The 27713-nt window shown below is 38.0% G+C and overlaps 1 protein-coding gene across 6 annotated transcripts in view; it reads right to left on the reverse strand.

Moving 5' to 3' along the window:
* Positions 1 to 242: 242 nt before the first annotated feature.
* The window catches only part of nfrkb (nuclear factor related to kappaB binding protein), a 45887-nt gene continuing 18416 nt past the window's right edge, over positions 243 to 27713 (reverse strand). For 3 of the 6 annotated variants that reach the window (XM_031904947.1, XM_031904944.1, XM_031904943.1), the window contains exons 6-26: positions 27028 to 27129; positions 26841 to 26914; positions 25951 to 26035; positions 25563 to 25746; positions 24323 to 24431; positions 24064 to 24190; positions 22604 to 22669; positions 21594 to 21673; positions 20318 to 20361; positions 19936 to 19996; positions 19194 to 19368; positions 16092 to 16198; positions 14763 to 14886; positions 14590 to 14669; positions 12298 to 12512; positions 11680 to 11947; positions 11393 to 11596; positions 4995 to 5678; positions 4153 to 4259; positions 1339 to 1474; positions 249 to 907 (exon numbers count right to left, since the gene is read on the reverse strand). In XM_031904947.1, the coding sequence (XP_031760807.1) occupies positions 782 to 907; positions 1339 to 1474; positions 4153 to 4259; positions 4995 to 5678; positions 11393 to 11596; positions 11680 to 11947; positions 12298 to 12512; positions 14590 to 14669; positions 14763 to 14886; positions 16092 to 16198; positions 19194 to 19368; positions 19936 to 19996; positions 20318 to 20361; positions 21594 to 21673; positions 22604 to 22669; positions 24064 to 24190; positions 24323 to 24431; positions 25563 to 25746; positions 25951 to 26035; positions 26841 to 26914; positions 27028 to 27129 (3158 nt within the window). In that variant the 3' untranslated portion in view covers positions 249 to 781. 6 annotated transcript variants of the gene reach the window in all.

Consider the following 27713-nt stretch of genomic DNA (forward strand, 5'->3'; position numbering starts at 1 on the left):
CAATAGGATTGTATTGACTTTAATAAGGATTAATTATATTTTAGGATTAAGTGAAAGTAACTGTTTAAGTTTGTTTAATTATTAAAAAAAAAAAAAAAAAACAATTCCTTTTTTTAAAATTTGAATGATTTGATTAAAATGGGGCCTATGGGACATAGCTTTCCCTTAAGTCAAAGCTTTCTGGATAACAGATCCTATACGTGTACTTCAGTTTTAAAATGAATCACAGAAATACATATAAGTTTTCAGTCTTAAATATATATATTTAACAAACGGGAGAAGAAGGCATATAAGTTAATTTTTTTTTTACTTTTGCTTTTACAGCATAATATAACAAAATTCATTCTGGCATACATAAAAATGCATTTTACTTTGCTTTGACAGTGGATATTGTAATCTGGCTAGACATTCCACTGCCACGATACAATCCATCAAGCTATTTCAGAAGTTTTAGAAGAAACTTTAGCACACAAATGCATCAAACACCAGAAAGCTCCTCTGAACTTGGCAGCAGAGGTCTTATTCCTACGAGCAAAACTTTAGAAATGAACCTGCTCATAAGGCAATAACATCTTCTGATCAGTTTTTAGACAGTGTGAACAAGGACAAGGTTGGTAGAAAGAAATAATATGAAAGCAGGCAGATTGCCAACATGGTATTAGGTCTGAGTTAATCTTACGATGATCCAATTCTCAACTGATGTTTCTATGGTCACCAGACTGAATTAAATGGCAACATATAAAGGATTACGGATCTCATGAGATCAAGATTGAGCTTTCTATTACTGTGGCTCCTGGGTTGGTTTGGTTGTGGGAGTAGTTGTTACAACGACAGTTGACACAGCTTTGGAAGAGGCAGGTGAAGTGCCTTGTGGAAGGTGTGATGCTGGAACAGTTTGAATACGCACCTGTCATTTGGAAAAGAAAAAAAAACAAAAAAAACAATGAGCAAGGGTCTTTCTGTCCTGTATGTGAAACACGAACTGTGGCAGTTTGTTTCCTTGAGCCCCTAAAGATACATGCAGTGTGTTTATAACTAAGAATTTAATAAGCCTACAACTATGTTATCTTATAAGCCTTAAACTGCCCTTAACCAGAAATCTACTTATTTGGAGAGGTCACCAAGATTAATTTTAAGATTAAACTTAATTAAAAGATTTAATTTAAGATTAAATTTTGCATTTTTACAATTAAAAAAAAAATATATATGCAGAAGGGACTGAACGTTGACAAAAGGAGAGAAGCATGTGAAAAGCATGTTTAATGCATTTATATTAAATCTGGTTGAATGACTAACAATGAAATACATAGTAGTTGTAGCTCAGCCTATGTTTCTTACCTGGGTGGCCTGACCCTGCTGCTGCAGCTGCTGAAGTTGTTGTGCTGTCAAGAAGCTCACAGGCTTGTTACCAGCTATCAGTTTTGTCCCAGCCGGCACTGTTGTTAAAATGATGTTGCGGCCCAATCCACTAATACTAAGAAGTAGAAATATATTAAACAAAAGGATTTATATACAACATTACATCTTCTCTTCTTTGGATGCCAGAACACACCCTAACAAGATTTTAAGGATGTCTAAAACTGGCCACACACATGGTGATTTACGATCTTTTGTGCGACCATCGGTCACACAAAAGATCGTTCCAACCCTCCCCTGACATTCAGGGCTGAATTGTCAGATTTGGAAGTAGAAACTATAGGATTTCTACTTCCTTCTGCTGATTCAGCCCTGAAGGCAGATTTTGCTCAGGCGCCTTCATTGGCGCCCGATCAAAAACTTTTCACCCGCCCGATCGGTGAGTCAATCCATATCAGCAGCTTTCTGCGATATTGGTCGCTTTGTCGAGTTGCCATACACGCACTGAATATTGTACAAAACGAGGTTTTGTACGATATTATCGGCGCGTGTATGGCCAGCTTTAGGGCAGAAGTTTGGAATATTGCTCATTAATTTTAATCCTCTGTCTCTTACCTTAAATTTTTACTATTTAGGCCTATTTGTACATTAAAAATGGTTCTCTCTTGGTTGCACAGGAAGCTTCCCCATCTGCAGCTTCAGTGTGAAGCTTTTGAAAATCGTAGTCTAGAGCTGGCCATACACGCACTGATAATCTCATTTCATACGATATTTGGTGCATGTATGGCGGCTCGACGAGGTGACCGATATCGCAACCAGCTGCAGATATTGGTCGACTTGTCAATCGACCGGGTTAAAAGATTTTGCAAAATCTGCTTACACAGCTGAATCAGCAGAAGGAGGTAGAATTCCTATTGTTTCTACCTCCATATCGGACAATTCAGCCCTGAACGTCAGTGGAGGGTGGGAACGATCCTAAGATAAAAATTGGTACATGTATGGCCATAGGTGGCCATAAACCTTCAGATCCGCTAGCTTGGCGATGTCGCTAAGCGAGTGGATCTTCTCCCGATATCCCCACCTACAGGCTAATTCGGTCGTTTGGCCCTTATTTATTAAAGTTCTACTGAAAGTGGCATCTTTGAGCATTCTATGTTTTTGCTTTAAGAGTACGCAAGTAGCTAAGAGTGCTGCAAGTAATAAAGTCATCAAACATCATGTAACAGGGCTCCTTTCACATGAGCATTATATAAAATTGCAACTCCTACTTCAATATCTGGTTATGGGTTGGTTCAGCTTTACGTTTACTTTTAGTAAGGTATAGAAAGGCTAGTTCTTAGCAACTTTTCAACCAGCCTTCATTTTTTTTTTTTTTTTTTTTTTTAATATCTTTCCAGCTTTTAAAAGGGGTTCACTGACCGTGGCAACCAAAAACACTATTGCTCTTTGAGGCTACTGGAATAGGACTAACAGTGGGTGTGAATAGAAAGCTAAGTAATAAACATTAACAATCATTTAATTATTGTTACTTTTTATTACTTAGCTTTCTATTCACGCCCACTGCTATTCATATTCCAGTTTTCATTTGAACCACTGCCTGGTTGCTAGGGTAACTATGACCCTAGCAAACATATAAAGCAGTTTCAGAATAGCACTCTTTATAACATACTAAAAGTTAATTTAAAGGGATAATGTCATGATTTTTATTTCTAAGTTACACTGTTTACATAGCATAGCAGCCATCTTAGTGCATTGTGCCAGAGTCTGAGCTTTCAGAGGAGCCATCGCTATACATTAGAACTGCTTTCAGGTAACCAATTGTTTCTTCTATTCCCATGTAACTGGAGGAGTCCCAAGCCAGACTTGGATTTCTAACTATTGAGTGCTATTTTGTATATCTACTGGGAGCTGCTATCTTGCTACCTTCACAATGTTCTGCTGATCGGCTTCTGTGGGAAAAGGGAGGGTATGATATCACTCCAACTTGCAGCTCAGCAAGTTTATTAAAGCACAGGTCACATGGCCGTGGCACCCTGGGAAATGAAGAATATGGCTAGCCCCATGTAAAATTTCAAAATTAAATATAAAAAAATATCTATTTGGTTTTAAAAAAAAATGGATTTCACTGCAAAGTTCTGCTGGAGAAGCTCTATTTACTGATGTGTTTTGAAAAACACATGGTATCCCATGTCAGTATTGAATGATATTCTAAGCACCCATAACATTTAGCTTCAGTAATGTATCAATTTTGAGATGTTTGCTATGGCTCAGTACAGTTCAGTGTAGTTGTTACAATTTTATTATTACTAACATGTATTTATACATTTTTATTCTGCAGATATATAAAATAAAAGGGTTTAAGCATCAAACATAAATTCCATACAAATACTGATGAGCACAGGAAGCAGAGGGCCATATGAGTTCCATCTTATAATCTAAGAGGGATGGAGATCTGAGACACAGGTGTGGGGATGGGCAGGAGTCAGCAAAGTGAGAGATGTGGCACTGAGGACTGCACTTATCAGTGGCATAAAGAGTAATTTGAAGGAATGCAAGGCTAGAAGTGGTTATCTACAGAAACATGTTTTAATAACTAGTTTAAAGGCAAAGATACAGAAGACGAAACATATAATGGAAAGTCTTGTGTCCCATTGCTGGGATGCAGCTGTATAAAAATTCACCAGGAACTCTTGGTTAATTGCCCATGGGGCTTTACGTAAATAAGGGGTTTAAGAAAGTAATGGAAAATTAAGACTATTCATGTAACATCTGATCTTTACTGCATTAGATACTTACTTAGCTCCTAAGTTTCCTTTGATGATAGGTGCAGTTACAACACCCTTTCCTTTCATAGGCTGACTGAGTACAGACAAGGGTACAGTGATACGTGCTGGTAGTTTACCCTACAGAGGGAAAAAAAAACAATGTTTATAGTTGTAAATTAAGTAATGCATTTACATAATACAATAAACTTATTTATTCTGATCTTAAAAGTCAGTTGACATATTTCTGTTCATATTGCCCAAAGCTGAAAGTGTCTCCAAAACTAGCTTTCAAGTGAGCAGTGAAAACCGAAGCTCCCTTTCACATCTGACCCCAACTCTTTGGTTAAATTAGTTAATCAATATATCAATTAAGCCTCCTATGTACTCCCCTATAACTGTTAGCCTGTGATAAAAAAAGAAAATAGAGAAAGAAAGTTGCTCTTTTCCAAGGGAAGAAGTAACATTTAAGGCAATGACACACGGTTGGCCGCACTAAATCTGCACTACCATGGGCAAGAAAACACCCATTGTTTTCTTAACACCAGTTGTAATGAGAATCAGTGGTGAGAAAACATATGTGATGCTTTTGCTTTTCAAAGTAGCCCAAGGTACACATGTTTTCCCACCGGCCATTCTTATTACTGCTGGTGGGAAGTAAACTAGGGGCATCTTGCCACCCGTGGTAGAACAGATTTACTGGGTGACAAACCATCTTGTGTGCAATTGCCCTAAGGGCAACGACAGATGAATTAGGAGATACATCTAAATGTACTGTTTTACATACAACGCAATGTAAAGAAATAACTTTAAAATACCTGCTCCACTGTAGTCAAGTCTGGGACCAAATCCAAATAATTTTTGTAATTTACAAACCTGCTGAGTTGTAGTAACAGGAATCTGTCTCACTGTAGCAGCTCCAGTTCCAACAACAATACCAGTAGGTGCAGTCTTTACTGCTGTGCTGTTCACTGTTGGAAGGCTGACATTTGAGGCTGAATGAACAGGGTTCACAATAGTTGAAGAAGGAACAGTGACTGGTTTTGCAGAGACTGTAATACTCTGTGTTGCAGATACCTTAGGAGGCATAACTCCAAGGCCTTGCACTATCCGTATTGTTGTTGCTGGTTTACTTTCACCAGCTGTCACTACTTTGCCTTTTTGCTCAGCAACAGATATTCCCAGAGCTGGCATCAGTCTGAAACTAGAACTGCTTGTTTCTGCAGGTTTCATTTCTGGTGTAAGCTTGATAGTAGATGGAGCAGGTGGAGAAGGCGATGAAGGGCTAGAGGTCACATGTAAGAGCCCCTTTCCTGTGGTGCTCACAGGAGCAGCAGAAAAAAGTTCTTGTGACAATTTGACAGCAGTGACTTGAGATTTAGCTAGTGTTGCCATCATATCAGGTGTGATCCGCAAAATTGTTTGGCCCTTGGCATCTGTTGTGATAGAGGATGGTGGGAGACGTAGGACATCCTTGCCCTGAATGCGAAAATTGGTAGAGGAAAGCGGAAGGCTTGAAGATGGCTGTGATTTCACTCCAAGCTGCCCAGACAGAGCCACCTAGTGATGAAAAAGGAAAATCAATGAAAAAAATCTCTATGCAGAGAACTAGTGCCAAAAGACTGCCAGAATTTCCAGCACTGGGTGTTGTATACAGAATAATTCAATGTAATTGCATCTGGTTTGCATTGAAGTATACATGCATCTGTATGTGTTTTTTAATACATCTGTGTCATGTTGTAGCAGTAAGGCTCAACATGTAAAGGGTTAAGTTCAATTTAGAAAGTCTGGTTGGAATACACATTTGAGGGAAACCCTTCCCAGTAGGGGGTAATTCACAAATACCCCCTAAAGACACAACCAGGGACTGTGGAAGGTGACAACTTCAACATCTTCATCAGACAATGCGGGACCAGCCCATTGAAGCAGGAAGCTGGTTTCTTTGATCTGTTGATCAAAGAGAGGCAAAGTGTGGACCTAGAACTGCAGGGGGGAACAGCATACAGAAAAATATGGATTATAGAAAGAGATCCATATCTCCTTTGCTTTAGGGTTCACATCCTCAAAAATCATATGTGGTTTATGAGGAGGCCCCATGCTTCCCAATGATATCAAACAGGGACTTTCTATACCCACCAGTTAGGAGGGATAGTTTCGGGGGGACTGGTACATGAGACACCCCTCGTGTTTGGTATAATTTTAATCACCCACATATGGGTTAAAACAATCCCCTACTTTCATATTAATATTGGGTACTGCCAAGTACCAATATTATATGACAAGAAACTGGCATGAGAAGTACAGCTCTCTACAGGGGAAGTCATGTGACACTCCCCTGGGCACTCCCTCCTCATGCATACGGTAAATGATGGAGGAGCCCAGAAGGGGGATATAAGGGGCACAGACCCAGGTACTAGTTAGCTTATTCTGGAGGCCTCAACTGGGGGGATGGGCTCAGGATTTCCAACCTCTTGTCTCAGAGGACACAAAAGATAACTCTGTAATGTACATAGGGTTTTCTCTGTGTTTTTTTTTATTCCCTTTTATTTTATTTACTGTTTTGTATGTGTGTGTCTCTTTTTGTAACATCTTTTTAAAATGCACGGTTTACCCTTGTAATATTAAATATAAAATTTAATAAGTTCTGTCCTTTGGCTCTATAACGATCTCCACGTACCTTGTATGACTGCTCAGGCCTAAATGTTGTAACTGCTGGGCTGTATGTGTGTTGAGTTGGGGTTGGGCCAGTTCTGTGTAACTGCTAATTAACTAGTGGGCTGCTAGCAGGGGTGTGTGTTTGACTGCAATTTTAACCCTGTGGCTGCTAGTGTGCTGTTAAATTAGTGGGAACTAACCTTAACTGCAATATGAAAGTTTGTGTGTGTGATATATTTGGGTATTAGGTTTCTATCGCCTGTTAATGATAGATGGTGGCAGCAAATAGTTATTTGGGGCAGTGGTGTGTTTGGGGGGGCTTGATGCTTGTCTAACCTGTGTGAAACGTGACTGAGTATAACCCCTTATTTCCCCGTCCCGGTGTCAGACACGTCTCAGAGTAGCGTGTCCCTAACAATCTGTTACAACTGCATCACAACCATCACCACCTTGTGCCCACAATTAAACTGGATTTGTGGGAAAAACATGATAGTGGGTAAAATAATGCATCGACTTGTGCCAGTAATTACACTTTGCACACTTCAATTGCGGTTGTAAATGATTCATAGTCATGGCAAAGACAAAGTAGACATCAAGCAGTCCACAAACATTTAAAAGGGTAAAAAGGTTAAGTTATTAATTACTGTATTTTGGATGCTATAAATGAAGGATTATGGAGCATGTACAGTGGATATATAAAAAGTCTTCACACCCCTGGTAAAATGTCAGGTTCCTGTGCTGTACAAAAATGAGACAAAGATAAATAATTTCAGAACTTTTGCCACCTTTAATGTGACCTATAAACTGTACCACTCAATTGAAAAACAAACTGAAATCTTTTAGGCGGAGGGAAGAAAAACAAAAAAACTAAAATAATGTGGTTGCATAAGTGTGCACACCCTTAAACTAATACTTTGTTGAAGCACCTTATGATTTTATTATTGAGTCTATCAGCATGGCACATTTTGACTTTGCAAGATTTGCCCACTCTTCTTTGCAGAAACACTCCAAATCTGTCAGATTGCGAGGGCATCTCCTGTGCACAGCCCTCTTCAGATCACCCCACAGATTTTCAATCGGATTCAGGTCTGGGCTCTGGCTGGGCCATTCCAAAACTTTAATCTTCTTCCGGTGAAGCAATTCCTTGGTTGATTTGGATGTATGCTTTGGGTCATTGTCATGTTGTCCTCCTCATGTTCAGCTTTGTAGCAGAAGCCGGAAGGTTTTGTGCCAATATTGACTGGTATTTGGAACTCTTCATAATTCCTTCTATCTTAACTAAGGCCCCAGTTCCAGCTGAAGAAAAACAGCCCCAAAGCATGATGCTGCCACCACCATGCTTCACTGTGGGTATGGTGTTCTTTTGGTGATGTGCAGTATTGTTTTTGCGCCAAACATATTTTTTGAAATTATGGGCAAAAAGTTCAACCTTGGTTTCATCAGACCATAACACCTTTTCCCACATGCTTTTGGGAGACTTCAGATGTGTTTTTGCAAAATGTAGCCTGGCTTGGATGTTTTTCTTCATAAGAAAAGGCTTTCGTCTTGCCACTCTACCCCACAGCCCAGACATATGAAGAATACGGGAGATTGTTGTCACATGTACCACACAGCCAGTACTTGCCAGATATTCCTGCAGCTCCTTTAATGTTGCTGTAGGCCTCTTGGTAGCCTCCCTGACCAGTTTTCTTCTCGTCTTTTCATCAATTTTGGAGGGACGTCCAGTTCTTGGTAATGTCACTGTTGTGCCATATTTTCTTCACTTGATGATGACCGTCTTCACTGTGTTCCATGGTATATCTAATGCCTTGGAAATTCTTTTGTACCCTTCTCCTGACTGATATCTTTTAACAATGAGATTCCTCTGATGCTTTGGAAGCTCTCTGGGGACCATGGCTTTTGCTGTGGGATGCGACTAAAAAAATTTCAGGAAAAACCAACTAGAGCAGCTAAACTTTATTTGGGGTTAATCGGAGGCACTTTAAATTATGGAAGGTGTATGCCGACTCCTATTTAACATTATTTTGAATGTGATTGCTTAATTCTGAACACAGCTACATCCCCAGTTAGAAGAGGGTGTGCACACTTATGCAACCACATTATTTTAGTTTTCTTCCCTCCACCTAAAAGATTTCAGTTGTTTTTCAATTGAGTGGTACAGTTTATAAGTCACATTACAGGTGGAAAAAGTTCTAAAATGATTTATCTTTGTCTCGTTTTTATACAGCACAGGAACCTGACATTTTACCAGGGGTGTGTAGACTTTTGATATCCACTGTGCAGTTTGTGTAACTTTGTCAAGTGGCATGCGTATATTTTACTGCCTGAAGAGGAAACAAAAGTGAATAAAAAACCCAACTTATAACCAGGGTTCCCAGCAACAGTCTACAAGCTATTTTTTCTGACATATTGGAGTCAGGTAAGAATTTATTTTTTCCTCTGATGCAAACTGGAGGGATTTTTCGCCTTCCTCAAGTTAAAGAGATACTGACACCAGAAATTAAAGTTATTTTACAAATGAATAACTGCAAAGTGGGGTGTGCGTAATTATTCAGCCCCCTGAGTCAATACTTTGTAGAACCACCTTTTGCTGCAATTACAGCTGCCAGGCTTTTAGGGTATGTCTCTACCAGCTTTGCACATCTAGAGACTGAAATCCTTGCCCATTCTTCTTTGCAAAACAGCTCCAGCTCAGTCAGATTAGATGGGCAGCATTTGTGAACAGCAGTTTTCAGATCTTGCCACAGATTCTCGATTGGATTTAGATCTGGACTTTGACTGGGCCATTTTAACACATGGATATGTTTTGTTTTAAACCATTCCATTGTTGCCCTGACTTTATGTTTAGGGTCGTTGTCCTGCTGGAAGGTGAACCTCCCCCCTAGTCTCAAGTCTTTTGCAGAAGAGGTTTTCTTCCAAGATTGCCCTGTATTTAGCTCCATCCATCTTCCCATCAACTCTGAGCAGCTTCCCTGTCCCTGCTGAAGAGAAGCACCCCCAGAGCATGATGCTGCCACCACCATATTTGACAGTGGGGATGGTGTGTTCAGAGTGATGTGCAGTGTTAGTTTTCTGCCACACATAGCGTTTTGCATTTTGGCCAAAAAGTTCCATTTTGGTCTCATCTGACCAGAGCACCTTCTTCCACATGTTTGCTGTGTCCCCCACATGGCTTGTGGCAAACTGCAAACGGGACTTCTTATGGTTTTCTGTTAACAATGGCTTTCTTCTTGCCACTCTTCCATAAAGGCCAACTTTGTGCAGTGCACGACTAATAGTTGTCCTATGGACAGATTCCCCCACCTGAGCTGTAGATCTCTGCAGCTCGTCCAGAGTCACCATGGGCCTCTTGGCTGCATTTCTGATCAGCGCTCTCCTTGTTCGGCCTGTGAGTTTAGGTGAACGGCTTTGTCTTGGTAGGTTTACAGTTGTGCCATACTCCTTCCATTTCTGAATGATCGCTTGAACAGTGCTCCGTGGGATGTAGTGTCTGTGTCAGAAGTATCAAGATCTTTTTCGTCTCTTTGAGCTAAATTCTGTTTTTTGTGTGGCCAAATGTATACCTTCCCCAGATCCCACCTGGCTCACTTCACTGCCTTGGTCGTGCAGGGATAAATAGTCAGTGTAGAGCTCCCAATTCACAACCCCGACTGTCCCCTTAATCTCCCTTCCTTAAGTCAAGCGGGACAGTTTAGCGATCTAGGTATTAGGTATTCATTCGGCATTAACGACGGCTATATCCAGCTTACCACAACAAACCCCGTTTAGCTTACGGAATACCGGGTTGGTGATCAATATTTACAGCAATTATTTCACGCTGTTTAACTCTTGTTGCTTCACAAATACCAACTGACGGTTGGTACTAAAAAAAAAAATTCCACATACCAGGAAACCATATGTAGCAGTCTATTTCACATAACAAGAATGTTATTTAAAAAAAAAAATATATATATATATATATTCTTATTCTAAACGTACATACTGTTTAGCAGTGAGCAATCCATCTGCTATTTAATCTAATGACAAACATACTATAGCTTGAATATGAAGATTTTCATTCATACAGGTCATGGTATATCTAATTATTCACGTAACAAGCTATAGTATGTCTAGTATAAATAAAACTAAAGCAACCGGACTTGTTAAGTAATCACTGAAGATGTTCCACTACTCATCCGAGCAGCTTCTTTAGTTCAACTGAAGAAGCTGCTTGGATGAGTAGTGAAACGTCTTCAATGATTACTTAACAAGTCCAGTTGCTTTAGTTTTATTTATACTAGACATACTATAGCTTGTTACATGAAGGAATAAAAGATATCTTCTCTGGAATGTATCCAGTTTGAACAAAAACCTGGCACACCTTTGATAAATGTGTGAGAAATGTTTACCACCACTATGCCATGAAATCTATTCGAGTAAAAAAAATATTTGCAAGCAAAATGTCATTAGACAGAATAGACATTTTTCTAATTACTATGAAATAAATATTACTAGTTAGCAGACCTCAACCTCAACTAAAGAACTTAGCATCTTACCCAATTTTTGTTCTAGAATCTTAGTTGGTTTCCACACTCTTTGAAAAACATTTTTCACTATAGAACTGTGCCAACTATAAATACCTGTTTGATGATGCTTTGTCCAGTAATGCTCTGAAGTATTGCAGGTCCCGAGGCACCTGGGGAACTAACCACTGACTTTGATGCTAATCCAGCAGAAGAATTTAATGTGTTCACTGTGACACTTCCCTGAGTAGTTACTGATGCCCCAAGTCGAGAAGCACCAATGGTGGTCTGGTTTTTGACTGGTACTGTTACCACCTGAGTCTAAGTACACAAATAAGAAAATGTCAGAAAAATTCAATACACAGTACAACTATATACACACATTGAATTGTTTACCATTTTACCTGAGCCAGTGCCTTGGTGGGTGTTGTTGTGACTGGCAATCTGATGTGTGAAATTACTGGTGAAAGAGGCTGAGTTACTACTGCAGCTGATTGGGTAGTAGGGACACCTGTAGTAGCTGTCACTATTCTTACTTGAGGAACCCCAGTAGATGAGGAAATGGTTGCTGCCCTCCCAGATGTCGGAGTGACAGAAGTTGACTGGCTTGTCACAGCTGGAGACAACAAGGTGCTAAGCTGTGGCATTGCTGGAGATGATACCAGGAGAACACTTGAAAAAAAGAAAAAAAAAAAAAAAAGAGGATTGTAAAGAAAATCTGTTTTTGAAACAGACTCTCCATACTTACCTCTAAGATCCAAGCATGCTTTGTGTTTGGCACAAAAAAGCACAAGTTTTTTGGTGTGTGGTGTCAATTGCTGTTATGGTTTATCTGTGTATGTTGTCAACACCTGCAGTCTAGAAACCAGGATAGTACATTACAAAAGTTAAGCTACCATTAAAATAAGTGTAAACTAAGCTACTTGGATTGGATTTGCTCTTTATAAACTAAAAATTCAAATGGAACACATTTTTAAGTAACTCATTACACTGGACATTATCAAGGTATTTAATGAATTTACCTTTGACTGGATTTCTGTGTCTCTGTTATTGTACTTGCCACTATCTTGTTAACAGTAGCGGATGTAGATGGAGACATGGGGGTTGAAGGAAGTGCTGGTGGTGTTGGGGTACCTGGAGTACCTGGTGTAGGAGGCATGCTTGACTCAGTGAGACTTAGCTGTGCTGGTTCTGGTGTCCCACATAACTTTAACGAACATTCTTTACTACCAGATTTCTGTCGATACAGGAGACAGGAAATGAACAGTTAAGAAAAAAGCAACCATAGCTAAAGATCTACTTATGTCTGGACTTAAAGTTTATTTACGCAGCACCCAATGAATATATAAGAAAAATTGCTTGAAAAAAAAAAACAGGAACAGAGGGATATATCTTCCACCTATAGGAGGCAGTAAAGTAGGGGAGCCTTCTGTACCCCTGAACAGCTAGGCAGGCCTCAGTTTTGCAAAACAAAGGAGGTAAAGAGACGAATAAAACCAATATAAGCAGCAAACCAACATAACTAGGAGAATTAAGGTTCTGCTTCTGAGGAAAAGCCCCCCCCCCCCACCCCCCCAAATGTCAGGAGAAAGAGATTTGATTAAAAGTAACACAAAATCTTCTGTCCCACAATAGCTGGAACACTGGGATGGTGAGGACATACCAAAGTTGTCGCCAAACAACAAGGGCAGGCAGGAAGTGCAGTCATACAATTAGACTATCACCACCTGCAAAACCTACTGATCAAAGCGTGCATCAGAAGCAGCAGAAGCATTACATTTGTCAAACTTGACAAAAAAATGAATTGTGGCTCAGCTAATGCTTGCTTCCTGAATGCACAGAAAATACTGACAGCTCTACTTCAGTGAGCTCCGATAACTGGGGGCAAATTTATTCCCCTGGCAATGTAAGTTTTGAATGTATTCCCAGAGCCACAGAGAAACAGTTATCTTGGAGGTAGATTGCCATTGATGGGGTCCCAAAGGGTCAATAAACAGCGCTTCAGATTTTTGGATTCTTTCAGTTCAGCAAATGTTATATTTGAAAGCACAGACACTATCCAATGAGTGAAGAAAAACCTTCTTTGGACTGGGACAGAACAATGGGATGGTTGGTTGATGTTGAGACCGTGGACAGATTTCAGAGACTTTCAGAAACTTGAAAAGGCCTTGAAAGGTGGTTTTCCTAATGGCAATTTCATCTGCAAGTATCCAGGATGGGGAAATAGTCAAAAGGGATGCATATATGGAGACTCCTGAAGTGCAATTGATACCAGATTACACTGAACAGAAGACACTGGTCTATAGGGAGTAGGTTTTTATTACTGAACCCAAGAAACCCTTTCTGCGAAGGATTTATGATTCAACTACTCTGTTAAACTCAGTGTCCCGAGTTGAGAGAAGGGCCCCTACAGAGATTTTTATGAAGAGAAATGCCATGGGTCTTTCTAGGTTGTGGATAAATGGTCAGAGAACCATGACTGACAAGGCCAATAAGAAGAAATGATAATGGTTCATGCTTGATCTTTTAACTACCTGGGGGAGCATGGGAAGAGGCAGAAAAGAGTAGGCTAGCCAGTATTACAAGGGGGTCATCATGGCATCTACGGACCAAAGGATCCCTTAAATGTGCAAAGAACAGAGGGACTTGGTTGTTTGCTCAAGAGGTAGAAAAGGCAGAGCATAAGCAGCCCTCTAAATTTTGTTTATAGCATCCCATCCAGAAATGGGAAAAGTAGTAGTATTGGAGGGATTCCACTAGATTTCTAAGGGAAACAATACAAGTTGAAAACAGGATTATTCAGTGTATGGACTTTTTAAAACAAAGATGAAATCCAATAAACCTAAAGCACATTGCTTATAGGCCCTAATCACAGGGTATAATTTACCAAACTATAAACAGTCTGTGTAAGCCTTTACAAAGTATATAGGAAGGCAGCAATTACATGTAAGAAAAAAACTAGAACATAATGCCTGATGTGTTTTGTGCCAGATGAGAAACTGCTGTGTGAGAAATTATTAATTCATGTATGAAATCAGAAGAGTTCCCTAAGCCTTTCAGGTGAAGGGTCTCTCTATACCAGAAGAAATGTCTATAGCCTCTATAGATCAGGTAGGATCAGGTTTGTCAGACAGTTTTCCCACACTCTGTAAAACCTGAAGTGTAGTTGTAGCTAGCTGTGCATGGGGGTGCATATGGAGAAGAAGCTGTCTCCTTTTTCCTAAAGTTCTCCCTCCTACAGGTGGAAGACCTACCACACAATTCCTGTGTCCCCCAAGCGGTTTTAAAAATTACTAATTTATGTTTCAAGCTACCATCTTTGTTGGAGGCTTTGGCTTATGCTGAAGAGCTTTTTTTGCCTTTGCTGCAGCTGCTTGAGCTTGGTGAATACGCTCTAGAAAAAAAAAAAAAAAAAAAGCAATGTTACAAAAAGAAAATAAAGCAAAACATTATATCTCTGAAGAACCTAAGTTTAATTTGTTCTTACCAAACTCCTCTTCGCTGCGATCTCGATGAAGGTAAATCCACAGCTTGCGTCCAATGTCATACTTCACACAGGGATCTTTCTCATAGTGCAGCCTGTCCAGAGCACCACTCACAACTGTGTTAACCTAATCAAAGGAAAATTAAGACTTAACTGATCAAGTGGAACAATGATTGTTTAAAATACACTCTGCCATAGAGGTAATAATTAGTAACAACAAGAAGTGAAAGTGTCCTAAAAGCATTTATAAATTTGCCATTATTACATATGGGACTGTGTTTGCACCAACAATTATTAAAAAAAAAAAATGACTTCATATAATATCTTAAGATGCCTCAGAAGTCAGTGATAAGTGTATTTCCCTGAAAGCACACAAATATTAATAAATATGGCCCTTCTTGTATCAGAGGCATTGCAGACAAAAAACAACAGGAACTTTTACATAAATATGGCACATGTTTAAGAACTAGTGCTTAATTTTCAGAAGTGCAGTCTGTCTGCAATGCCTCTGATACAAGAAGGATTTAGACAAGCAATATAATCAGGCTAAAAACAGGGTGGTCAATATGCCCCCCAACCTAACTGTCACAGCTTCTAAAGAACTGTATGGGAAATGCACTGCCTAAAGCACATGTATTGATGACAGATGAACCCCCTCTCAGAAATTTCAGGATTTCTAAGCAGAAGACACCGTCACCGCTGTATACTTTGCAGCACGTTTCATTACATGACGATAAGACAGACTGTAAAGCTCATGTATCAAAACTGCCCAAATTTGCACCTTGGCTGTAACCCTTGGCAACCACTGAATCTTCAACTGTTTACCTGCAGCTGGCTGGCATTAGCTGATTACAAACTACCAAGCTACCATAAAAGGCAGAACAACTTCTAAAAAAGATTTGTACATGTATAGGATAGGTATAAATAGTATGTCAGATCATATTTATGATTAATAATAGTTTTTGATGTTAGAAATCCTTTTCTTCCAAAAACTATATAAAATAAAAGCTAAATAAAAAGTTCTGCATTATATTATCTTCACAAAGATTTAGGAAACAAAAATCAATTACAAACTGATCTGCTTGAAGCTGATCACACTACTGGTGAACCTTGTTATCTAACCAGTGGGAGCAAGGAAGTATATAATCAATCTATTGCTTTGTGGATCTGACAGGACGTTGGAGGGAGATGCTTCTCCTCTCAATTTCAACATCTGCCAAAGCTACACAGAACAAAGTAAAAGGCAATAAGTGGGCATGTGGTTCCTAACCTATGTTGTTTTAAAAAATATTTTGCTACACTTTTCTGAGAGCTAGATATGGTTATTCTTACCTGAGCACTGGTAACATCAGGTGCAAGAAACTGGGAATCTTTCAGTAGCTCACAGATTTCTGCACGTGTTCCTTCACCATTTGGCAGACGAGCAGCAGCATCCCGAACTGGTGGAAAATAAAAATCACATAACAGTTTTATATTCAAGTTTTAGTTTGGAGATCAACTACTACATCAATGTTATGTTACCACTACCTTTTGTGCTTGTTGTATCACTTTCATTTCAAATTACAGCACCACAGGTCACTATAATAGGCAAGGCTCATCAGGGCATAAGAAGGGGGTACAGTTGTACCAGGTCCCGTGAAGTTTTTTTTGGTGTGGGGGCCCAGTTGAGTTGTGAAAGTTATGCAAACTGTGTAGGTTATGCCGAAACGTACACAATTTATGTAACTTTCGCAAACACCGTCTACAAAACTATGGAATTTGCCTAGAAACTTAAGTAACTAGTGTATTAAGAAAAAGACAAGCTTTGCAGGGACAAACTCCACTGACCACCAGTGAATTAAAGAAAATTAAGTTAAATGCAATTGCCCCAATGAACTGACTGACTTATTAACACATTAATGATTAATTTTAACTATTTATATGAACTGCTTATTATATTGTTTATGTTTATATTCAGATCCATTTAATGAATTATAACAGTGTCTTCAACATGAACTTTCCAGCAGTGGAAATGACTGGTTAATGGACCCCACAGTAACATCATTGGGCCCCTACGCTTAACTTATGCAAAAACTTACTTTCAAAGAAACTTACATACAATTGCTACTAACCCCCCCAATTAAATACTGACTTATTAGCACATGAATCATTTTTATTAAAGACTAGTACTAGTTATTAGGCCCCACAGCAATATCATTAGGCCCCTAAACTTACAGTTTACGTTACATATGCAAAAACTGACAGCACAGAGCAGGGAAAGGTGGGAAGGAATTAAATGTAGGTCAAACTCCACTGACCTCGATAAACAGATAATCAGTGAAACTCTTTATATGAACTGTTTTTTATAGAGTAACATGAGCTGTTTATATTGCATGCACAACAGGTGTGTTCATGGGGGACCCCCAATATAAATAACTTTTGCAGGGCCCCAAAGTTTCTGATGAGGGGCCTAGATGCTCATACTGTGGTAAAACATACTTTGTGGTAAAACATCATGTGGTACTTGTATGTAGATATTTTTCACAACATCAATGCTTATTTCTAAAGGGGAAATTCTCTTATATGTTATAGATTGCCCTAATCAAGACAATTTTCCCGTACTAGATGGCTAGTACTGGATCCTGGAAAGCAAAAGTCTTTGTTACTTATTTATTACTGCTTATATTTCTATAAGTTCAGGTCCTATACTATTCATCTCCCGTGCTAATTAACTATCAGCAGCATGGTAGCAGAGTGTTTTGCATTGCTATCTTACAACAATTCCAGGGCACTGTCTGCAAGGAGTTTGTATGTTGTGCACATGTCTATGGTTTCCTTCAGAGCAGAGCTATGGAGTTGTAAGCAATTTTGGGTACCTGGAGTCAGCAAAAATGTACCGACTCCAACTCCTTATAAATTTAAACTGCAATGATAAAAAAATACAAGATACAATGTCATATTTCACAAATAAAAGTTATAATAAAGTACTTCTCTGCTGTAGAAATAAGCCCAGTGCATAGTGGTTTCACTAGTCTGAAGGCCATCTGAGCTATCATAAATCATAACATTATTGTCCTCCTTTTTGTCTTTTGTTTAAACTTAGGTTTAAGGAATGTTTGTATTTTCTTTAATAAATAAAATAATAAAATAAGCCACAATGACATAAGCTTAGTTACAGATTTAGACCTAAACATAAACAGGATCCTCATTCAAGGCAGTGACAGGCTTGGATGGCCAATAGGGTCAGCTTCCTAGCCAGTAGTTCTTTGGTTTGTTCACAAAAGCAGACACTATCTTCATATAGTTTTAAAATTGCTGTGCTTTAGCAGTGATGAAAAGCCTTGTATGTTGTGTTCTTTCAATCAACATAGAAATATATTATTATAATATCAAAGGAACAGTAACACAAAAAAATTAAGTAATTAAAATATAAAGTACTGTTAATCTGCACCGGTAAAAGTTTCATGTTTACTTATCAAGAAGCTGCTGTGTAGCCATGGGGATATACATTCGAGCTGGAAAAAAAAGGAGGCACACATTACATAACAGATATGCTCTGTAGATTGCCATTGTATTCTACAGAGTGTATATGTTTTCTGCTTGCTATGTAACCGGTGTCTTTTCTCGTATTTTCCAATTTGAATAGCTACCCCCATGGCTACACAGCAGCTTTGTTTATATAAACTATAGTAGGGATTTGAAGGGAACACACAACTTTAACCAGTGCAGGGCAACTTCTGCTGCCTGTTTACTAGGGCATTAAGCCCTTTCCAAGACCAAAAAGCTCCAAACAAAAATGCAAATGATACAAATGCAGAAAAATAATTAAATTTAAGTGTTCTAGATCAGCACAGTCATACTAAAAACAATTTTATGAAATACTCCTAGCATCTGTGTGTCATTGTGTGCATAGATGCCTCCATGACAGGTATTTTATGTCATGCTTGTGCTTATTACACAGGGATGTGCAAGTGCTTTAAGGTACCCTTATGAGTTCCAAAGTAAGACAGGCAGTATCAGTTGGCTTTGACTATTGCCCTTAACATAATAATTCAATTGTAAAGTGCCAGTAATTTGGCATGGAAGATAGATAAGGGCATTACAGAAGACACTTGGCACTAAGAGTTTACTGAGGTCATCTGCTGATAACAAGCTTCTATCTTTTAGAAATAACCGATTCAGTGTGCCTAGCTTTAGAACTGTGCAGGTGCTTAAAATACATCCCAGGATAAAACTAGAATTTTAAAGATCTAAACATTGATGTGGAATAAATGTACACAGTTAGTACATTTATGATCCATTTTAGCTACCTTTATTATTGTAAAAAATATAATTATTATTGATTTTTTTATCTCTTATTTTTCAGTTATTAAGCGCTCTCTCACCTTTATTGCATCATTATAAATAAAAAAAACTTAGCTAAAGCACAACTGTTAATAAATAACATATCCTTACCAAGGGAGAGAATAGTAACATAAGCTGGACGATCTGAACGCAGCAGTGAGTGTTCTCGAGCTTTGTTTAGAGATGTCTCTTTGTCAAAAACCCCTTTGACAGGTCCCACAACAGATTCAAATCCATGCATACGAAACGTGAAGGCCTTATGAGGCTGAATGTACCTGTGTCGCTCCTGAGAAAGCGCAGAGCAACCATTATGAACAAGTGTGACAAACTAAAAAGTCCCCCTATTATTACCTATACGGTTTTAATTACTTCTAAACATCAGTTACTAGGAGTTATTTCTATATAATAGTGAATGCTTTAGGACAGCAAAGCCTGGCAAGAGTTACTTGCTGTTACAAAGGAAGGTGCCTCTTGGCTAGGTTCTAGGTGTAAAGAAGCTAATTGGAGGATCTTAAACCAGTTCAAGTGGGTTAAAAATACTAATTGTAGTTGGGTATGCACTATACTTAAGTGAAATGTCTAATTAAATTATGGGATTTGTTGGGATAAACACACCTGCATCCAAATTAAAATTCATAAAACTATTTGTTTACATATAGAATTATTACAATTACAATTTTGAATAAACTTGTGAGAATAGCATCACATATACTCTCAACTTTCTTTAATGACTGAAAGAAAATTGCATGCCTTGCTAAGAAAGCTCGTCAGATACACTTGAGAAAGTTCCTGATTAAATGTAATTTTACCCTGACCAACCCCTAGAAATCATATTAGAAAGGGCTTTGTTCACCTGCTCCTGAAAAACATGTTTCTCTTCTCCAGAGCTTGGTCGTACAATGTAATCAGTCCTCCTGAAAGTGTAAATAATGCATTGCTTAAAGGTTTATTAAAGGTAAGATACTGGGCAATAAATTCCATTAAATTAATATAATTCCATGCTTCTGAAGTCACTATGATGAGAATGAATACAGCATTCCCAACATCATAAAAAAATTACAGAAAATAGATTGAACTTGTATTTGTTTGGTTAATAATCATAGGCAAATAACTAGCTTGCAACTAAATTTAACTCTCAAATAAAATGAGCTAGCTATTAAATTCTTTACAACTTTGTATTTGTATTATATTTTATTTCAAAATAATTATAAATAGATATAGTAGCTTCTACTTACACCCTTGGAATGGGAGTGCTTGCATCAATGCAATCTTCATTTTCCTAAAATGCAAAGAACATTTTTTACAGCAACAGTCATACAGAAATTTAGAAATAAATATGACTAGGGCAAAATTATTGTTGTTGTTCATCACACTTACAGCCAGTGAACAAAACACAATCTGTGAAATAACAGATAATTTGCACAAATCACTGTTCTGAAGGACAATGCCAATGTAAACAAGCATTGCTTTTCTATAGGAATTCATTTTTGGGAAGATAAAGGGAATGATGCAGTCTTAATGTCATGAAGCAGTTACTAGGTCATACATATACATGTCATGGTGCACTAGCATGAGTTGAAAATAACTTATAAAAGTTTAATAATCTATATATATATATGGCTACTACAGCAAATAAAGTGCTGTCTTGTATAAAAAAGGGCATTGACTCAAGGGATGAGAACATATTTTTGCCTCTTTATAGGTCCCTGGTAAGGCCTCACCTTGAGTATGCAGAGCAGTTTTGGGCTCCAGTCCTTAAGAAGGATATTAATGAGCTGGAGAGAGTGCAGACACGTGCAACTAAACTGGTAAAGGGGATGGAAGATTTAAGCTATGAGGTTAGACTGTCGAGGTTGGGGTTGTTTTCTCTGGAAAAGAGGCGCTTGCGAGGGGACATGATTACTCTGTACAAGTACATTAGAGGGGATTATAGGCAGTTGGGGGATGTTCTTTTTTTCCCATAAAAACAATCAGTGCACCAGAGGTCACCCCTTTAGATTAGAGGAACAGAGCTTCCATTTGAAGCAGCGTAGGTGGTTTTTCACGGTGAGGGCAGTGAGGCTGTGGAATGCACTTCCTAGTGATGTGGTAATGGCAGACTCTGTTAATGCCTTTAAGAGGGGCCTGGATGAGTTTTTGAACAAGCAGAATATCCAAGGCTATTGTGATACTAATATCTACAGTTAGTATTACTGGTTGTATATATATAGTTTATGTATGTGAGTGTATAGATTGGTTAGTATAGGTTGTGTGCTGGGTTTACTCGGATGGGTTGAACTTGATGGACAATGGTCTTTTTTCAACCCTATGTAACTATGTAACTATATATATATAAAATGCATCTAAATATACTGATAAAATTGGTCATAATACAGTGTTCAGCTTTGTTTTTACCAAACAAAGCTAAAGCAAGGTTACTAGACGTAAAAATTTAATGGGATATTAGACTTCAGGAGATATTATGCAAGCTGCACAAAACTACACACAGATAAAGTAAGAAATAATCCAAACCTTGCTATATATCTGATCCTTTGTTTCCAGCCAGAGGTGAAAATGAGCCACTAGTTCTTTCTCAGAGTCACTAGAGGACACTGCAAAAAAACATTAACCCATTTAGAAAAAGTATGTTTACTATTTTGTAGAAAACAAAATAATGCTGAATCTTTTTATTATTTCTGCAGTATTATTTTTAAAAGGGGTTGTTCCCATTTAAATTAAGTATGATGTAGAGAGTGCTATGAGGTATATTTGTAACTGGTCTTCAGTTTTATTATTTGGAGTTTTTAAATTATTTAGCTTTTTTTCCCATCAGTTCTCCAGTTTGGAATTAGAGCAGCTATCAGGTTGCTAGGGTCCAATTTAACCTAGCAACCAGAAATAAGACAGTAATATGAATAAAGGAGGGCCTAAATAGAAAGAGAAGTAATACAAAGTAACAATAACATTGTAGCTTCACAGAGAAATAGTTTTTTGGCTGCTGGGGTCCATTTGGAACCTAGAAAGAGTCAGACGAGGAAGGCAAATAATAATTCAAAAACTATAAAAAACTAAGACCAATTGGAAACTTGCTAAAAATAGGACATTCTATTACATACTCCGTTAACCTGTAGGTAAACCACACCTTTAACATTCTCAAATCTCAGACCAATTTTCCTTCTTTCCTTCACTTCCCTATTCTATTATGTGTGTGTACTGGGTCTCTCTTAGTTTGTGCTCTTGCCCTGTTTGTATCCCTTTCCTCCCATGCTCTCATCTGTACTGACATATGCCACCTCACCTGTGTTCTCCTGCTCAATTTACCATTTTAATGTTTTTGACCGCCACCTGATAACAATTTGCTGACTGAATTAAAATCTAATTTCACTCTCTAATAAATTAGCCCCTTAGTATTTCTAAAAGCAATAAGTTAAGATTTTTACAATCAACTCACTTAGCAGATATAAAAATAGAGTAATTTTTTTTCACTGAACAGGACACAATACTCAAACATGAGCTCAACGTATACAAATTGTAGTACTTACCAACGCACTTCCATTGCTGAGTTTTCTCTCTAAACTCAACAAATGGAGTAAAACTGGAAGAAGCAACTACAAACAAAACAAAAACAATATTTATACAAAAAATATAAACTTGGCTAAGTAATTCATACCTAAATGTAAGTAAACTTTTCAGTCAAAGGGTTTTGGAATTCCTGTAACATAGTAACATAGTAACATAGTAAGTTGGGTTGAAAAAAGACATATGTCCATCAAGTTCAACCATAATGCCTATATATAACCTGCCTAACTACTAGTTGATCCAGAGGAAGGCAAAAAAACCCCATCTGAAGCCTCTCTAATTTGCCGCAGAGGGGAAAAAATTCCTTCCTGACTCCAAGATGGCAATCGGACCAGTCCCTGGATCAACTAGTACTAAGAGCTATCTCCCATAACCCTGTATTCCCTCACTTGCTAAGAATCCATCCAGCCCCTTCTTAAAGTTATATAATGTATCAGCCAGCACGACCTTGTTTGCCCTTGCAGCTGCTGCCTGGCATTGCTTGCTACAGCCACGTTTATTATCTACAAGGACTCCAAGGTCCTTCTCCATTATGGATTTGCCTAGTGCAGTCCCATTAAGGGTATACGGGGCTTGCATATTTTTACATCCCAGGTGCATGACCTTACATTTATCCACATTAAATCTCATCTGCCACTTAGCTGCCCAGATTGCCAGTTGGTCAAGATCCTGCTGCAGGGATGTCACATCCTGGATAGAATTGACTGGTCTGCAGAGTTTTGTGTCATCTGCAAACACTGATACATTACTCATAATACCCTCCCCTAAGTCATTTATGAACAAATTAAACAAAAGTGGACCCAGTACAGAACCCTGAGGGACCCCACTGAGGACCTTATTCCAAGTAGAGAATGTACCATTAACAACCACCCTCTGTACCCGATCCTGTAGCCAGTTTTCTATCCATGTGCAAACGACTTCACTAAGACCAATAGACCTTAGCTTAGAAAGCAGTCGTTTGTGTTTAAAAGAATACTGTCAAAACATGCTTTTTTCCAAAACACATTAGTTAATAGAGCTTCTCCAGCAAAATCCTGCATTGAAATCTGTTTTTACATTTAATTTTTAAATTTCCCATGGGGCTAGCCATATTCTTTGATTCCCAGGGTTCCACAGCCATGTGATCTCTGCTCTGATGAACTTTAGTCACACTTTACTGCTGAGCTGCAAGTTGGAGCGATACCCCAGCTTCCCAGGTATCCCTTGCCCTTTCGGCAGAAAGAAAAGCCACAGGGAATGCCTGGGAAGCTGGGGAAAGATGGTGAAAAAATGAGGAGTGATGGGACAGGGTAATTAAGCAATTAGAGTTACAGGTTAGCATGTGTTAAAAAGTAGATAATGCTTGCGTCTTTACAAGCAAGTTTCAGCTGAAATCTGTAAAGGTAACATTTCACACTCCTCTTATTTCTTCCAGCAAACTCACCTTTGCACTCCCCACTCAAGTAGATGAGAGCAGGGTGCACCAAATCACACCAATTTGGAGCTACTGAGAACCAGCTATTTAATGTACTAGCTGGTAAGGACTGCCAATCAGATACCTTGTCTTCAAGCTACAAGACAAAAACAGAATACAACTCACAGAATGATTAACAAAAGGTAAAATGATCAGGTTTAAAATAAACAGATGCAACCAAACCCAAACACATTTGCACAAACTTTTATAAGCAACCAACTGCTCATACCAGTGGGAGGCTACAGGGCCCTTCCATTGTAAGAATATCCAGGAGAAGACAGAAAAAACATGCTGAGATTTCATTAAATGGAAGTGGAGGTTTCACATCTTCTAATGGTCTGCAGAAAGATTAAAACAATTTAATTTAAAACACTATTCAAGCAAACCAAATACTATGTTAAATAAAACTAGTAAACAAATGGGAAAAAATAAGGCATATCGTTTCTAGAATTCAACTTGAGAAGGAAAAATATGCTGGTCTATGGCTCTGTGCTGACAAGTGTCAGGCAACCTCCCCATAATGCCAGTTAAAAAATATTCCAGTATAAACTGCAAAGAATGACCAAATCTAAACCTTAATTACATGTGTGGGGCAATCACAGAATAGTATTAGGTGTGCTCTAACAACCTGCTTTCCAATCCACAAAAGCAAACTGGAAACAGTGAATGCTGTATGATCACTGGCCAGTTGAAAACCCTAATGCTGCAAAATTCTTCAAGAGACATGATTTCAGAAGGAGGTCCACTTAAAGGCCAACTACACAGTTTAACCATGCCCTCTTCTTTTCCAACCAAGATCTCTCTTACTATTTAAGTATAAACCCATTATACAAACATAAAAATATGTTAATTTCCAGATCCTGATTTTAAACACTCTTCTTTTTCTCTGTAAAATTAAGCTAGCACCCTTTCCTCAATCTTTATTATGCTTTAAATCCATTCTGGGTATTTTTAAACTTAAAAAAAAAAATTGTAATACTCTTAAAGCAATGGTGCTCCAAGTTAAAGGGATACTGTCGTGATTTTTATGGTATAAGTTTTATTTCTAAACTACACTGTTTACATAACAAATAATTCACTCCACCATTTAAAAAAAATTTCTATAACCAACAAAATTTTTTTTTTTAATATTGGTGTGTAGGCAGTCATCTCAGTGTATCGTGCCCGAGTCTAAGCTTTCAGAAGGAGCTAGCCCTACACATGAGAACTGCTTTCAGGTAACCTTTTGTTTCTCCTACTCCCATGTAACTGGAGGAGTCCCAAGCCAGACTTGTATTTCTTACTATTGAGTGCTATTCAAATATCTACTGGGAGCTGCAATCTTGCTACCTTCTGCTGATCGGCTGCGGGCAGGGGGGTGATATCATTTCAACTTGGCGGCTGTAGATTAATTTGTTTAGTGCATTAAAACAGTACTAATAAAAATACATGTATATAAACCTTTTTTTACTCAAATTATGGCAACTCACTCTTCCTTCACAGCAGTCAAAGTTACTTGAGGTGTCTCAGGAGGCAGAACGGCAGGCATAATGTCAGCTTCATCAGGCATGTCAGGGTAATCTTCCACCTCTGTTTTAATAGTTTTAAGCTTTTTTTTCTTCTTGTCATCTTTCTCTTTCACTCGTTTTTTCATTGTTGCCAGGTCAAAGAGTGCTAGAAGAGAGGCATGTGCATGACAGGATCAGTTATCTGTGATCAATTTGAGGAGGACTGGAGCAAGGAAAGTGTCCAGTGTGCAATCACAATTCATAGGCATACAAAAAGATACTTATATGATTATTTGATGTGTTTAGGTTTAAAACTAAAATAGGCATGCATATAAAGGAATTTAAAATAAAAAAAAAAGTAAATTCTTACCTGCAAGTGACCCTTTCCTGCCAGCGTTTACTCTTGTCATTATATCATTCATTGATAAATTATCTGTTATGAGGTCAGGATGATCCTGCACAGAAAACATACTGCTATAAATGAAAGAGCATAGCAATCTTTATCGCACAAAATTTAGACCAAAATAGTTGTACAAATTATCTTCCCAGTATCTTAAAAGAGAGAGGCCCTTTCCATACTTTGCTATTTCAGTTCAATAAGTTCTTTTTTATATTTACTGAGGAGAGGTACAAGTAAATATGTAAAATAACATTTTTGTTTACAATAGTGAAAGATTCAGCACTGGTAAGATATTGCAAAAAAAAAAAAAAAAAAAAAAAAAAATGGCAAAATCTCACATGGAATAAAGGCAGCACAAAAAAAGAAATGTCTTTGAAAGATCTCTTACGATTCCCTACTGGCAGCAAAGGAGCAACATTTCAGGCATTACCCATAAGATTTCACTGCCACCACCACCAAAGTGTTAGAATGAGAATCCTTTTTAGGTTAGGTGCTCATACATGCACCAAACAAGCAGATCTTTCACCAATAAGCCCACTTTAAAGGATCATAATAGGTGGCAATGATGGCTGTCAGGAGAGGAAAGGGCCAAATTAGCATCTTAAAACAGCCCGTGTATGGCCCTCTTTACTTGAAGGCTCTTCTGCAAAGTTCTTTCATTCAAAACACAAGTCATTCAGACATCCCTAAGGAAAAAAATCATTTTTTTGGCAGTTTTTCTACCTACAGGCAGAAGAGGCAAACCTTAAATTTACAATGCAATTTGGAATAATGAAGACATTTAAATGCAGTTTTACTTTTACATTTTAATGCCTAACTCCTAAGAACAAAATGCTTGTTATTTGCTATGTGATCCCTACCGACTGACGTTTCCTCTTCTCCCGATGCCTTCTTAAAAGCAGCTTCAGGTCATGGTTAGTAAATTCCTGTTTATCTATGACAAATTAAATTCAGAATAAGAATTTTTTAAGCCTTACTAAAATAAAAACTCGCAAGAAAAAAAAAATATATAAAAAGGAATGGTTAAAATGAAAAAGAAAATTTTACCAGCAGTTTTCATGTCCTGTGTAGAAAGTGTTGGTATAACTCTAAGAGGGACAGCAACACTTGGACAGTGTGTGGGAGATTCTGGAAGCCAGGAACTCAAATCTAAATAATTGAAAAGAAAAATGGGGAAAACTGCTATTGACATTTTAAGTTAATTGTGAGATTATCACTGGCAGGTTTTATTACTATATTTAGATGCATAAAATAAAGGCCTTTTAAAGAATGCACAAACATATACATTTAGAGACCTACACAGGCCACAAATTATGCAGAAAAATATTTGCATTACTAATATACTAAGAAACAATGAAGGGTTGAAAGTATCACAAAATAAAATAGAAATGTATGGCTGCACAAGAGAATTTTGTATATGAGTTTATAGTTAATAATTTAGGGCCGCAGGTCATAGAACATGATGCAAGTAAGGTTACGGTAAGGGTCTAGTAAAATTGTGCAGAACCCAATGACGTTAGCAAAAACAAAGATAAAAGGAAGTTGTTAGGCAATGTTACTACAACTGTAATTTTCTCTACAACAGTTCCCCCTCCCTAAGCTTAAAGAAACAGTAACACCAAAAAATGAAAGTGTATAATATGAATTAAAAGATAATGTATTATTGCCCTGCACTAGTAAAAGTTGCATGTTTTAAAAAGACTATTGTTAAGTGGCAGACAGTGGCAGTGACA

Source organism: Xenopus tropicalis, chromosome 7 (assembly GCF_000004195.4).
Source record: "Xenopus tropicalis strain Nigerian chromosome 7, UCB_Xtro_10.0, whole genome shotgun sequence".
NCBI classification, from domain to species: Eukaryota; Metazoa; Chordata; class Amphibia; order Anura; family Pipidae; genus Xenopus; species Xenopus tropicalis.